General features: G+C 40.9%; 1 protein-coding gene across 1 annotated transcript; it reads left to right on the forward strand.

Moving 5' to 3' along the window:
* The first annotated feature begins 9775 nt into the window (after positions 1 to 9775).
* Positions 9776 to 13131, forward strand: tbxta (T-box transcription factor Ta). Its single transcript, XM_082521377.1, has 8 exons — positions 9776 to 10114; positions 10381 to 10645; positions 10961 to 11095; positions 11205 to 11266; positions 11353 to 11414; positions 11528 to 11701; positions 11791 to 11914; positions 12008 to 13131. Exons 1-8 carry the CDS (start codon positions 9930 to 9932, stop codon positions 12264 to 12266), a joined length of 1266 nt encoding a protein of 421 aa, XP_082377503.1. The 5' UTR covers positions 9776 to 9929; the 3' UTR covers positions 12267 to 13131.
* The last annotated feature ends 1797 nt before the right edge of the window (positions 13132 to 14928 follow it).

Genomic DNA, 14928 nt, shown 5'->3' on the forward strand with positions numbered 1-14928 from the left:
AAAAGGGTTTGTGAAGAAAATATTGGTTTTTACACCCTAAAAAGAATGAACATAGAAAAAAGCTTTTTTCCTGTGGGTTTCTCTGGACTTTACAGGGACAGAGAGCAGACTGATGGAGAGGGACTGAGTGAGAGAAGGAGGAGGGGGGCTAAAAAAAGTATAAGAAAAGAAAAGACACTCCAAGATGAAGGGCCAGCAGAAGAAAAGGGGCAATTACTGTTCCTTTCTTATGGAAATCGTAATGAAGTGGGACATGGGGCTCAGGACAATAGAGGCCACAGGCAGGTTGAGCGTCACCGTGTAAACTGCTTCCTGTTAGGGAGCCATTTAGCCCTCACTTTTACTGACTAACAAGCCATCTCCAGGCCAACTACAAAGAGGCTTCCCCATCAAAGCTGGAGGCTGTCTGTGGAGTCCAGATAGGCTTTTCCCAGGACAGCTCACATCTAACGGCACAGCGCCGGCCTTTAGGCTGCTGCTTTAAAACGTCTGTGTGTTTATTTATTTTGTTACAGGAATGACGTCTTCCCGCTGTGCACATCTCCTAGCTAGTGGTTGTGCAGCTTGATCCAAAAGGTTTTCCACCTTTGACTTTAGGGACTCAATTTAAAATTCAAGGTTCACGTCAGAGATGAAGACGCTGATACCAGGAGGAGAAAAAGCATGATGGCGAAATCCTTTTTGCCCCCAGCGAGAAGCTGTTTTTGCTTATAACAAACATGGCTGCACAGAGAGATGTCCTGTTGATTAAAAAAATCTGTTTTAAAAATTTCATTGACTTCATGTAGCACTACTACCAACTGCACATTTGGCAGCACATTCTTCTGCTGTTCCAGGCAACCATTGATTTTCATTTATTTATTTATTTTCATTTATTTCATTCATTTATTTACACACACACATGCACAATTTGTGTTTTGTCCCATTTCTCATCCATCGTCTCTCCTGCTCCTTTTTCCTCATTTCTCCATCCAGCTGCTTGGGGCTCAGGACAGCCCCTCTCTGAGTCTTTTTCCCTATTAAATTGGAGTTCTTCTTCCCCACTGTCACCAGTAGGGCTCTTTCTCTAATATTCTTTACTATTTTTTCCCAACATAAATGCTTCTGTCACTATATCAGTAAGATAAAAACAACAGTTCATTGAAGATTTACTTGAGTAAAGCATGTCTTTAATTGATCACAGCAAGCTGTGATTCAAAGTATTTGCAATTTTTTTTACAAATAGGCCCAAAAAGTCACCGCTTCAATAACGATACCATTCTTCCTAATTCAAATGTAATCTGAATTTGATTAATCAACAGTGTCTGCTATAGTGAGAGGGGTTTTTTGCACCAGGAAGAGCGTCTGATGTAAAAATCTACCACATCAAGTAGTTGGATCAATCTGCTGTGTGAATAAGTGAGCAGCTAAAAGAAAGTTCAGTCAAAGTACTTTGTGTAGCTGTGTGTATGTGTGTGTGTACTTGAGCACACATGTGTGTGTGTGTTTGGGGAGGTGAAGGAAGATATCAGTCCAGTGTTTTTAAAGTTTCTTTTTCAAAGCTGGATTTATATGGGACATAAATGTTGACTGATGCATGGAGTGAACTTGAAAGTGGTGCTTGAAACATGAGAGCTCACACAAAACAGATTTGCATCTATTAAGTGATAAAAAAATGCAAATGACAAAATATTTGCAGAGATATTTTCTATACGTTGCACTGAGCGGCTCTGCAGCAGTTCACCACAGGACTCACTGAGGAGGGCGGTGTGCTCAGCGGGGATAGGGTGGATCTGGAAGGCCCGTGCTCTGTGGTAAAAAGCACTGGCAGGGCTTGAAGGGGGAGATCTGCTTCTATTGTCTTTTAATGAGAGCCTTTGATGTGGCCCTACTGTTTGCTGTTTGTACACCTGGGTCACTAGGCCTGCATTCAGATGAGCTGTCTGCTGGTGAAGGGGAGGCGGGGGGGGGGGGGGGGGGGGGGGGGGGCGATTAGGCATATTCCAGGTAACACTTTCCAGTCAGCTGCTGCTGCTCTGCCTGGCGTGGGAAGGCAATAAAAGCAGCTCAACCCCCTTTGTTTACCCCCCTACTTCTGTTTACGGTGCAGGGAAGCTTCCCTAACACCACCTCTCACCTATAACGCTGCCTGTCCTGCAGACTCCATGGACACTCAGAGAGGTTGAGGCAGCCTGCCGCGGCTCACAGGCTGTCATGCTTCCTTGCAGCCGAGAACGCAACGCCTGTTGGAAACAGGATGTATAAGACTGAGGAGCAAGGCATCAGTAAAGCTACGATACAGAATCAAAGAAGAGCTTTGTGACAGCAGCAGACGACAACAACAGTGGGGAAACCATAGACAGGTCATCCCAGTGTTAGGAACACATTACAGTTACATCTGAACCTATAAGATTATAATAAAATATATTCTTCATCTCAGGAGCGTCACTTGGTGGTAACATTAAAAAAAGATTAGTAAGACTTTTTCAGGGAGTTATAGAAAACATTCCAGAAACTGGCCCAGATGGAGTAACTCTGGTGGCTGGTTAACTTATAAAATAGCATAACTGATAACTGAACTGAATATTTACTGATCAGCTAGTTACTTGAGTCATTATTAAAGTTTAATTACCAACAAAAGTAGCTACACAACTAGTTCATCTGTCCCCAACACCAGATGACACATCTTATAAAGGTGAAGGTCTCTCTTTCTCCAACTATGGAGTTTTTAAAAGAATGAAGTAAAAAAAAAAATTTCTCAGCAATGTGAGACACAACATTGTGTTTTGGAAACAATATGTCAGTTACTGTGGACGGTCCACAGACCTATCTCTAACCCATTTTTGTAAGCACAACTGTTGAGAAACATGTTAGCTTGTGAAATTCTGCGCGTGCTTTCGACTTGCGCTAATGTCAGTAATGCAAGTGATCAGTTTTGTTTTATCCTCTCTTCTTTTGAAGGGCATTTATTTTTCATATTTGTCACATAACTGTTTAAAATGAAGACAGATTCTGAGATCTGAAAGTTGCAATTCATTGAAAAATCCCTAAAAAAAGTCGCCCGCTAACCCAGAGAGGAAACACTAGAATATTAATATATGTAAAGTTTAGATCGTGGCCTTTCAAAACAGTGTGATTTATCAAAGTTATGTCACTGAAACCAATGTAAGGAAACACAAACATTGCACAAATAAGTTTAAATATTTTTTTCTTTCTTACTTCAGTCAGGAGATTAGGAGAAGGAGCAAGGGAGGGGTAGTATATGAACATGATGCTACGTGCTTTCAAATTATAGCTGAAGTTCAAAGGGAATTTAACAGAAAATCACAACAACGATGAAACTCATCTTTCTGTTTGTATTTCACCTTTTACCTTGTTTTGTTAGACACACACACACACACACACACACACACACACACACACACACACACACACACACACACAAGGAAAATCCATATCGTGTAGCGCTTGACTAGAACTCATAGGTTAAAGAAACTGTATGCATTACAGGATCCGAGTCATTTGACTTTACTTATTTTCTCTTTCATGTCTTTTTCATTTCATTTCACTGGCATTTCCAGGTTGGCTGCATATATAATGTCCTGTTACCAATCCTCTGTATAAGATGCTGACAGCTCATTGGTCATGCGCCAGAAGGTGACGCCGTCGTGTGTGAACATCTCATTTTAATTGTGCATTTATAGAGAGAGAGGAAGTGCTGGCAGAGGAAGAGGGTGATGAGCTCTGAAGTCACACGTCCTCTGACTCTGGGTAAATAATGTTCCCGGCTTGCACCTATCATTATTCCTCTCTCTCTTTAACACTTACTGTTTGTCAGTGGAAACTGGCCTCGCTCCTTTTGATCTCTCACTCCTCTGCCCATTCAGCCTGCTCACTAAAAAACAAAACAAAACAATAAAACTTTCCCTTCCTTCAGGTCTGTACAGAGAGACAGAGAAAGCGCTCTGCATCAGGAACTGAGGTTATAACATACCCAGCAGACAGTGGGGCCCGGTTCAGGTAATCCACCCGGAAATATCTGTTGATATTTACTAATGTCTTTCAAGGCCTCTCAGCACAGCCGAAGTCCATCCCTCTTCATGTCAGACGGAGATAGGCTACAGCGTAACCTCACACAGAGTCTGCTGGTATTATGTGTTTGTGTGCCCGTGGGTGCATGTGCACACAGCTGGGGGCTGCAGCAAGGAGATTTAACTGTGTTTTTTCACACATTGGTGTCTGCTGAACTCAGCTGCTCATATTTGCATCAAGCAACCCCGATCACGCTGGAGAAAAGAAACCTTCGAGAACCTTCAAGAAAATCTGCTTGCTTGTCAGCTGGAGCTGAAAAATACACTTGATAACTCGACAGAGTAGAGCTGGAAACAAGCCAAATCACTGAGCGCATTTAAATGTTAACAAGATTTATTTCTAGAAAGTTAATGAAAGGGCAAAAAACTCTGTGTGATTGCTAAATTTTACTCTGTTGTTTGTTAATCCTGGATGAGGGGCCCCAAATTTCTAATTTTGAATGAATGAATGAAGTTTCTCCTTTGGATGGCAGATTCATGACAGCGTAAACAGCTGTGTCAATGCTCCAGTAATGATTCAAATCAAACTAGCCATTGAGACTTTACAAATAGTCTGTTTGCTAAATCATTAAATAGAAAAATGTATGTGTGCTCTTTTTCCTTGCTGCTGTAAGTTGAAGGACTCGTCCTGCAGATATTTTTTATGTAATGTGTCCTAAAGAAACGTAATCCCAAATGAAATCACGTCTAGTTGTTTGTGTTTTCATTATATAAAAGAAGGATTAATCTGGGAAAAGGCAAGAAAGTATTTTATTAAGAAATACTTCAGGCTTTATCAGTTATTAGTTTATCAGATATGTAAAAGCTCAGTATGTAGCCATAAGAAACTGTGATTCCTGTGGTCAGCACTTCTCCTTCAAATTCGGTTGGGTCAGTTCCTGTAGTGTCAAAGCTCAGTCGCTTATCATTAGCATGCCAAAGGTCTCAAGATCTACTTTGGGGCACCTAGATGAAGGCTGGCTAGGCTGGGGGTGGAGGGTAGTGGGGTAGGGGGACATTTACTGTCCCCACTAATTCTTTTTATCCCCTTCAAAGGGACGGGTGATTAGGAGAGGAAAGTTTAGATTTCCTGAACTTGAAGTGGAAACGCAAAAGTGACAGACGGAGCTCAGGGCTCAATCCACATCTAGATAGCAGGGGACTAGTGTGTGTGTGTGTGTGTGTGTGTGTGTGTGTGGGGGGGGGGGGGGGGGGTTGTGTGCTGGGGGGTTGCTCACTCTTTGCTGGTTTGAGGTTTAAGGAAACAGCAGTTGGAAGTTGTCTTACTTGCAGCTTTTTCTTCTGTCTTTGTAACGCTACAGTGGAAATCAAAGAGAGACGTGAATATAATAAAGTTCACAGAGTTTCAGTCTACTCCACCAATGTAGGATGTTCAGTTGTACTGTACTGTATCAGTGGATTGTATTGTATCGTAGGTATTGTATTATGTCATATCGTATAGTTGCATTCATCACATTGAATGTATCGTTTTGTAAATATAGTATCATGCTGCATTGAATTGTGTTGTAAACCTCTAGATAAAAAAAACAAAACGGATAATTCATCCCAAGTTAATAAACTCTCACTGAGGACTGAGACACATTTCATTCTGTGTCTCTGTTCAGTTAGATCTACTAAAGGCCCAGTTTTTATGATTTGTAGCTTTAATTACTTCCTTTTAATCTTATTATTGATCATTTTAGTTGCTGCCATTAAATTATTGTCTGTGCACGCTGTGCTGTGTTGGTTATCAGAGTAAGAATTTATTTTGCTGTGCACCAAAAAAAATGCATCACACTTAGGTTTTGTAGTATAGATGCACTGCACTTTACTTAGGTACAGTATCGACAGTCTGTACTACTTTATACTATTAAAATTTTCCAAAAAGAAAATCAAATATATTTGTTTTCACTTTATTTATTTATGTATTGAGCAGCATTGTGCTTTCAGTTTTACACAGAAAGGACACGTTACTCAAACAGTTACTCAAACAAATTGATTAAACTAGTTTGTTCCAGCTTTTTACAGCTTTATGCATCTGGACCAGCTTTAAGTATGTGACTATATTTTCCACATGTGGAAAAACTTTATCAGTTAAGTTAATATAATAAGACGTTTTGCTGCCTCAACCTCATGGCTGGTTTAGACTTGATGAATCTTTCTAAAGGCTGTGACATGACTACATAAGTAGCTGATGCTGTTGCCATAGTGCCAGTCACAATAGAAACAGGTAAAATCTTGGAAGATTTTTCCCAGAACATGGCACATAACCCAGCATCATGTCAAATACTCACACTAATCCAGAAGCAGAAGGACAATTTAACAGTGTTCACAATTAAGAACAATTCTGCTTGTTTTAAGCAATCTATCTATGGTAGATATACATGTATACTGCTCACTGCCCCCTGGGAGTGGTATATGTGTTTTTATCAAGTTCAGGTCGTCTGCCAGAGGCCTGAGAGTTTGAGAGTTCTGTGCAGTATCTCAGCTGTTCCTGGGACTGCGCTCTTCTGGACAGAGACCTTTGAGGTTGTGCCTGAGTTCTGCTGGAACAGCTCCTACAGACCACGTTGGTTCTTACCTTCCACATCTGGCTCAGTTGTGCCTTCAGCCTGTGGTACAGCTTAATTATCTTGTGCTCATTCTTTCTAATGTTGCTGTTTGTTGGGATTACAACATCTATCACAGCTGCACTCTTCTGCCCTCTGACCAGTCACAGAACACCCCACCCCCATAACAAACAAACAAAAAACATTTTATGTATTTGTATATGAGAGAGACAAAGAGAGATAAAGAAGGACACTGTATGTTTTCTCTTCCCAGAGCTGACTCATATGCCTGCCTGTGTTTACTTCTTTAGGCCAGTGCAGTCCTCTGGAAAATATGCATCCATATAACTGTCTCTTTGTGAAGCACCAGACCTCTGTAATATTTCTCACCTAGGTGAGTGTGTGCTGATGCCAGAGCAAGGCCTGAATCAGTTAACCCTCAGCTGTCTGCGCTGCACAGTGTGTGTGTGTGTGTGTGTGTGTGTGTGTGTGTGTGTGTGTGTGTGTGTGTGTGTGTGTGTGTGTGTGTTTAGAGAGAGAAAAGCGGTGAGAAACCTCAGGTAACTTTTCAAGCAAACTTCATATCTTGGAGCAGACGTTTGCTCACCTGCTCCTCATCCACACTCTGCCCGTCACCCGGGGAGGATGTTTTCGTCTTGTTTTATGTATCCACCTTCTCACTGGGCAACACATGACAACTGCGTGTTCTGGTGCTGCTACAGAACGCTCACACACGACGCTTGTCAAATGAAATCTTAATTAGGCGGCTCCCTGTGACGTGTGTGTGTCTGAAGGGGGTTAGCGGAGCCCGAAGGCCCGGTCGGTGGGGGATCTGTTCTGTATGCAGCCTCTTTTTAACGCTCTCTGTGTCTTTCTATCAGCCTTCTGAAATAAAAAGAAAGCGACTGTTGAATGATATGGGATGGAAAGGTGTGAGAGAACCCCTTTACATTTATGGCCTCTGTAGAACTGGAGGAAGTGGTGTAGTAAAGTGGAGTCACACTCCAAAGCCCTCACTCAATTCCAAGTACATCACAGACTGAGGACTCAGAGGCAATGAAGAAACAAACGAAAAGAAAAACCCCAAAAGGCTGAGCTCTACAGCAATCAACTGTGTTTTATTATTTTATATGTTAGAAACTGTTACCATAGGTTTTTCCTCACACCTCAAATACTAAAGATAAAACACTTTTTTTTGTTTCGCTTCAGTTGCTTTTGGATCTTTATGCAAATTATTGTTTTTTTTAAATTAGCTAATATATCATTTGTATGCTTAGCTGCAAATGCAATTGAAAAAATAATTTCAGTGTAAGTTTATGGGAATATCGATCCAAGCTGACAGTACAGTAAAAAACATTTTCTTAAAACGTGTTTTTAAAAACAAAACATCAAACGTTCCAGTTTTGTTCTTGCCTCTTCACTGAGGTCATTTATTTGATTCACCTGTGATCCTTACAGCACTGAGACAGTCAGCTTTATCTGTCTGTTGATGTTATTTTCTAAATGTAAAGCTGTCCTAAACACACCTGTAAAACCCTTTGAGACTAGTGTGTCAACAAAATGAAACAAACATTTTGAACCTGACCTTAATGACATTGTTCACTGTTTAATTTCAAGCTTCTGTTCTGTAAACGTGAATTGTTGCATTTTTACAGAGAAAATACCTCATTTAGTACTAAAGTACCTCAGATCATGCATTGAGTAATCTGTTTCACTTTCCCACCATTGAAAGCCACAGACACAGAAAAGTGGCAAAAATAAACCAGTATAAGTATAAGTACGGCTTTTTCGTATTATATTATTACACAGCAGAGATTATAATACTTAACCTCTTAATGCCCAGTTCATCATATTTGGTTTGTACAGTTTTTGTGAGTTTTTTTTTTTAGATTTCTCTATTCTCTCTAATTCCCCCCCCCCCCCCCCAAATACTAAACAAATTGCATGAATAAATAAATAATAAAACGTGAATAAAAAATAAATAAAATATGATACAAATCAAAACGCATGCAAATTAATATTAATTTTTAAAAACATGTGTCAGAAGTTTAATAAATCATTTTCCAGCTGTAATGTTTATTATTTCATGGTTCAGGCATTAGAGGGTTAACAATGTGCATGTAGTACAACTGCGTGGTGCATCTTTTTATGTCGTATAACTAAAATATTATTTTGATTCTCATTAAAACGATTGTTAATTTTTTTTCTGATTTAACTGTATTTAGTGTAAAAAAAAAAATCAGAACGATGTCTTGTTGTTTAACAATTTTATGGCACCCATTGCATCATAGCAGCACACGTATAATTTTGCTATAATGCTATAATATTAATACTGAGTTTAAAAAAACTTTCTAATTAACAGAAATACAATTAGAATGAAAATAGTGGAGACCATCTATAATTATTTCCTGTTTTTTTGTTTGTTTGTTGTTATCTCGCGCTCACTCTCTCTCTCTTCCATGCACAGTTTGACTCCATGTATGTCAGAACAGAAAAACAAAAGTAAAGGAGCAATTCTAAAACTGCACTAACTTAATGACCTTTTCCCCATTTTTGTGCTCAAATTTTGCGTTGGGTGTAAATCTTGTGGTTTAAAATACATTACACAGTGTTTATTAAATAAGTATTTAACATCTAGGCCTTCTGAAATATTTAATATCACTGCCATGAAAAGAGTTTCCACGGCCCATTATGCAAATTCAGGCATCACTTGTTGGGCCATCCACACTTTTGCACGACAGCAGCGCAGAGTCTCCCCTAATGGTCCTCACTCAGTAAACACCGGTCCCCATGTGGATTTGAGACAACAAAAGATTAGCACTATTTGCAAATATGCAACTGAGTTCAAAGGCACGGCTCCCTCTCCTCGCTTCCCTTCTTTTGTTTTGCATGCACAGCTTTGAATGTGTAAGGCTTCAGCTGCAACAAGCTGCAAGATATTTTTGGGGGTTAAAGTAAAAATACCAAACTTTACCCATTAAGTTTTTCTTTTCTGACAGCGGAGTTATTTCGTTGAATTCGATGATCCAATAAATTTAATAAATAGATTTTTTACGTGGACTTTGGTTGAAAGAAATATGTGTTTCACGTGTTTCTCTTTCACAAGAAAGAAAAGAAACTGATAAATTATAAAGAAGTTCGGTGTGAAGTGGGGCGGCGTTTAGAGACGGAGAAGTCCGCTAATAAACCACGCCCCACATCCCCATGAGGTCCCTGAGGGCCCTTAAATGAGGAGGCCTGGAGGTATAGAAACCAATATCTACTCGGGCCTGTCTCGCAGTCTTTGAGACCCTTCCCTTCGGATTTAGGTCTGTTGACACACCTTGGAAATATGACTTCTTCCAACCCTGACCAGCGTCTGGAACATCTCCTCAGCGCCGTGGAGAGCGAGTTCCAGAAGGGCAGCGAGAAGGGAGACGCGTCCGAGAGGGATATTAAACTGACGCTGGAGGACGCAGACTTATGGAACAAGTTTAAAGAATTGACCAACGAGATGATTGTCACCAAGACGGGAAGGTAGGCCCAGCGTGTGGGGAGACCTGGTGGTGTTCTGTGGGAACGGGGCCGGGCGCATTTTACGCGCGGCGTTTTAAATGTGTTTGCAAATTTGAAATTAAATTGAAAATGTATAAAAACACGATTTTAAATCTGACACGTCAGCACGGGAGCGCTGTTTGTGTTGTTTCGGAGGCCTTTGCAGGTTTAAAAGATGTTAATTAAACTTGTGTTTCTGTAAACTGTAAGTTCACAAACCACATAAATTCTTATTTTTCTTTTTTCAGGAGAATGTTTCCGGTTCTGAGGGCCAGCGTAACAGGTCTGGACCCAAACGCCATGTACTCGGTACTGCTGGATTTCGTCGCCGCAGACAATAACCGCTGGAAGTACGTGAACGGGGAGTGGGTTCCCGGAGGCAAACCGGAACCCCAGAGCCCGAGCTGCGTCTACATCCATCCGGATTCCCCAAACTTCGGAGCGCACTGGATGAAAGCGCCGGTGTCCTTCAGCAAAGTCAAACTCTCCAATAAACTTAACGGCGGCGGTCAGGTGAGAGAGAAACGCACAGTTAAAATTATTAGTTACAATAACAGTAACTTAAAAAAAAAAAAAACTTTTCTTTTAAGAAACAATCATAGGATATGTTTAAAGATTTAATGATGTTCTGGTTTAGACACACCAAAATGGAGTTTAGTGCTTTTGTCAGAATGTTGGATTACTCTGGAGTTATTTCATGGCATCATAATGTAGATGATTTGTTTTAATATACGTAATTCAGTGAATGTTATTACTTTCACTTGACATCATTTGTTGTCTTCTCTTGAGTGCAAAAAAGATGAAATAGTGACATCAGTTCCTTTACAGATCATGCTGAATTCTCTGCACAAATATGAGCCGAGGATACACATCGTGAAGGTGGGAGGCATCCAGAAGATGATCAGCAGCCAGTCCTTCCCAGAAACACAGTTCATTGCAGTCACTGCTTATCAAAATGAGGAGGTCAGTGGTGTTAGAGTAGCCTGAGGATAAATCTCCATCTGAAACTGTTATCAGTGCTTACGTGTTTTACATATTGACTGAAATGCTAACAGCCGTTTGCTTCTTTCAGATCACAGCTCTGAAGATAAAGCACAATCCCTTTGCTAAAGCCTTCCTGGATGCCAAGGAGAGGTTAAGGCCGAGAACTCAGCTTACTCCTCAATGAGTCAAGTTAGCATGCTCTCATGTAGCATCTAATCCTGTCTTTTTGATTGCAGGAGTGACCATAAAGAAGTGTCCGATCATAGCACGGACAGTCAACAGTCTGGATATTCTCAACGTGAGTACTGGATGGCATCTTTGCATCAAGGCTGATGCTGGTTGTTACATGTATATATTTTAATTCTGACAGCTTCCATGCGTGACTCAGTTGTACACGTTTTTCCTCCACAGTTGGAGGTTGGTTCATTCCAGGCCAGAGTCCCATCTGCCCCAGCAGTAGCCCCCCTCAGTTCAGCAGCACAACAGGCCACTCTTCTGGATCCTACTGCGAGCGCTACTCCAGCCTGAGGAGCCACAGAGCGGCCCCGTACCCCAGCCACTACCCCCACCGCACCACCAGTACAAGTAAGACTCCTAGTCAACGTACTATATTGATGAAATAAATAAATGGAAGAACTGGAATTTGATTTGTGGTGCATTAATTTTAATTTCAGATAACTACATGGACAACACTTCAGGGACTCTGCCAACTCATGACAGCTGGTCTGCTCTTCAGATCCCCAACTCCACAGGCATGGGCACTCTGTCCCACACCACCAACTCCACATCCAATTCTAGGTGAGCTTATTTGGTTTTATGCTGCACTTTAGGCTGGGAAATTAGCACTGAAGCAATAAGTCACTCCAACCCTCTTCTTTCTCTGGTCCACAGTCAGTACCCTAGCCTCTGGTCAGTAGCTGGCACCACGCTCACCCCTTCAGGCTCGGCTTCGGGCTCCATACCTGGAGGTCTGACCTCCCAGTTCCTTAGGGGCTCTTCATACACAGGCCTGACCTCCTCGCTGCCTGTCTCCTCACCTTCCCCAATGTACGACCCCAGCCTGGGTGAGGTTGGGGTCGGGGAAGCCCAGTTTGAGAGTTCCATTGCCAGGCTGACTGCTAGCTGGACGCCTGTAGCTCAGACCTACTGAGCAGCTGAAGCTACCTGGCCATCGTCTACAGGGGTCGGAGGGATTTGGAGTAGGACCACAGACATGAACGCAGCTCCTGGAGAATATGTGGAAATTTCACCACGTCTAAAAGGATTTTGTGAAACAGCTTAGAGCAGAGGAGGGCATATAATTTCCCCAAGGAGCCACATGAGAAACTGGGACTGTTGTGGAGAGCCACACCGATTTGCGTATAGAGTGCGGCTCTCCACAACAGTCCCAGTTTCTAATCCAGCTCATTGGGAAATAATAATTGCCCACCCCTAGAGATATTTGAACAAGATGACTTGAATAAAGCTGAGAGAACTTTGAAATTGAAGACAATCAGTTTCCCTCTAAGAGATAAGCTTTAGAATAGCTGCACAGACAGAAATTATTGCTCTTAGTAAATCCTCTATGCTTATTTCATATTTGTTACATGGTTGTGCTGCATCACCACCTTGCTGACATCACACAGCTAAAGTGAACTGAAGAGTATCTTGATGCACGCTAATCATCCAGGTAAGGAAATCTCCCAAACTTGTATCCCTTCATCTGGATGGAGCGTTGCAAAGGTTTCGTCACTCATCCCAGCGACTTCTTCAGTCGTTTCACTTTTATTATTAACTGTATAAGAGGAAAGGTTCTGCTAATATTAATGTGTATATGAGTGTATATAGAATAAATTAATGTCCTGTGTTTTTTCATATAAATGTGCCTTTTGTGAGTCCAATATAAATGTTCTGTGTTCAGACTGAGCGACATGTGCCTTCTCTTCTACATCTTGTAAGGGAATAAAAAGATGCCCCCTACACAAGAGTCTGTATATATAAATCTATCTTATTTGTATCTGGTGAACTCTCTTGAGTTTTATTTATGTCATTTAATAATAAATTATAAATGTTTGTTTTCTCAAATATTTCTTCCTTTTGTATTCTTGGCACCTCATGTTAATGTAAAACAATATAATATATATATTCAGATTCACATTTCAGCACAGAGAGAAGACTATGAACAAATCCTAAGATGCAAACTCTTTCAATGGCTGCATTTTTAATTTCTCTTGGCTATTTGGGCTGATTGGGACCTAATGAATGTAAAAACAAAGAATTACATGAATTTTTTCATGTATTTATTTATTTTTTTACCTGATTTTTGTTTCTGAGAAAAATGAGATCCACATATGAGGACATTCGCTTTAAATTTCAATAGACCAGTGGCAATATAATGTCCTTGTAAGTGGATATCAGGCCCTTGTAGAGCAAAATTTTGTATTTTGGTCTAGACAACCCAAAATGTGATGTCCACATATGTGGACGTCAGGTCCTAGGAGGCTTATGTAAACCATAAACCAAACATAAACCAGGCTTATGTTTGGTTTATGTAAACTACATAAACCAAACAAGTGCCATTGGCTGAATTGCTTTTTTATTGTTCATTACAGTGATTGATTAAAACACTGGTTTAATTAACAGAAACACTTTCCTAATGTACCAAACACCTGTTCTTATTTTAGACCCTACAGGTTTTGTTCTTGAGGTGTAACTTTGTGTCGCTTTGCCCTCAACTTTAAACCTTTGGCCCTGCAACACAACCTCTCTTTAAATATCACCGACCACATGCTTGTACTAAAAGTGAATGTGGCTTCTCTGGCGTGACTGAAATGATGACTTGATGGTCCAATTTCAGAAATTTATAAGGGGTATTTACCATCACTGGCACCCTTTTGTCATAATCTGCATCAATGTGCGACGTACAGTTAGCACGTTCAGAACTGCATGCGAGGAAAGTCAAAGAACATGGACCCAATATGCTAACACCTGAATGAAATACACTGGGATATGCTAATTAATGGAACCATTCATTCAAAGTTAGCTATGTAATACTAGCAGGGACACGGTGGAACAAAACCAGAATCTATTCACTGTACCAAGCTTTTCATTTGGCAGCATAATCTGAACCATCATGTTATAATAATGTGCATTCTGCACTATCGTCAGTTGATCCCACAAAGGTGGGTAACTGTAAATGAAAAAACGGCTTTCATAGTTTATAAATTATTCACATAGTGAATGAATTTGTGTTTATAAACAATAAGCAGTTTGTTAAATTTCCATAATTGAGTAAATACTCAAAAGTATTTTATGTATAAAATTATATACAGAGAGTCTCAAAATTAACAATAACTGGAAAACTGGATCTGAATAACAGCTGGGACCACAGCTTACATCAGAGTGTAAATTAAAAAAGAAGAAGAAGAACAGAAAGAAGAAAAACAATTACAGCTTCAGTGAACTCACACAAGAAAACCAATTATGATTCAGGTTTCTGGTTGAATCAACCCAATTCCAGGTTCGAGGGGCTTGCACACTCATGTCAGTGGTGTGTGTGTGTGCGTGTGTGTGTGTGTGTGTGCGTGCGTGTGTGTGTCAGGCCCATGGAGGTTTTGGCCACAGTACAGTGATGGAGTGGTCCTCACCGAGGTGCAAATGAAGGCTGGCGGGTCACGGGGCCACAGGCAAACAGCAATGAAGCAGCAATGTGACCCACAGCTGGTGGGGCAGATCGCAGCAGCAAAGGTCCTGTCATAAAATGTTGATGTCTCCCAACCCTCCACTTTACTGCTGTTCCAAATCCAGGGCCATACGGGCTTACTGCATGCAAC

The sequence above is a fragment of the Aulonocara stuartgranti genome, assembly GCF_965226115.1.
Source record: "Aulonocara stuartgranti genome assembly, chromosome: 22".
NCBI lineage: Eukaryota > Metazoa > Chordata > Actinopteri > Cichliformes > Cichlidae > Aulonocara > Aulonocara stuartgranti.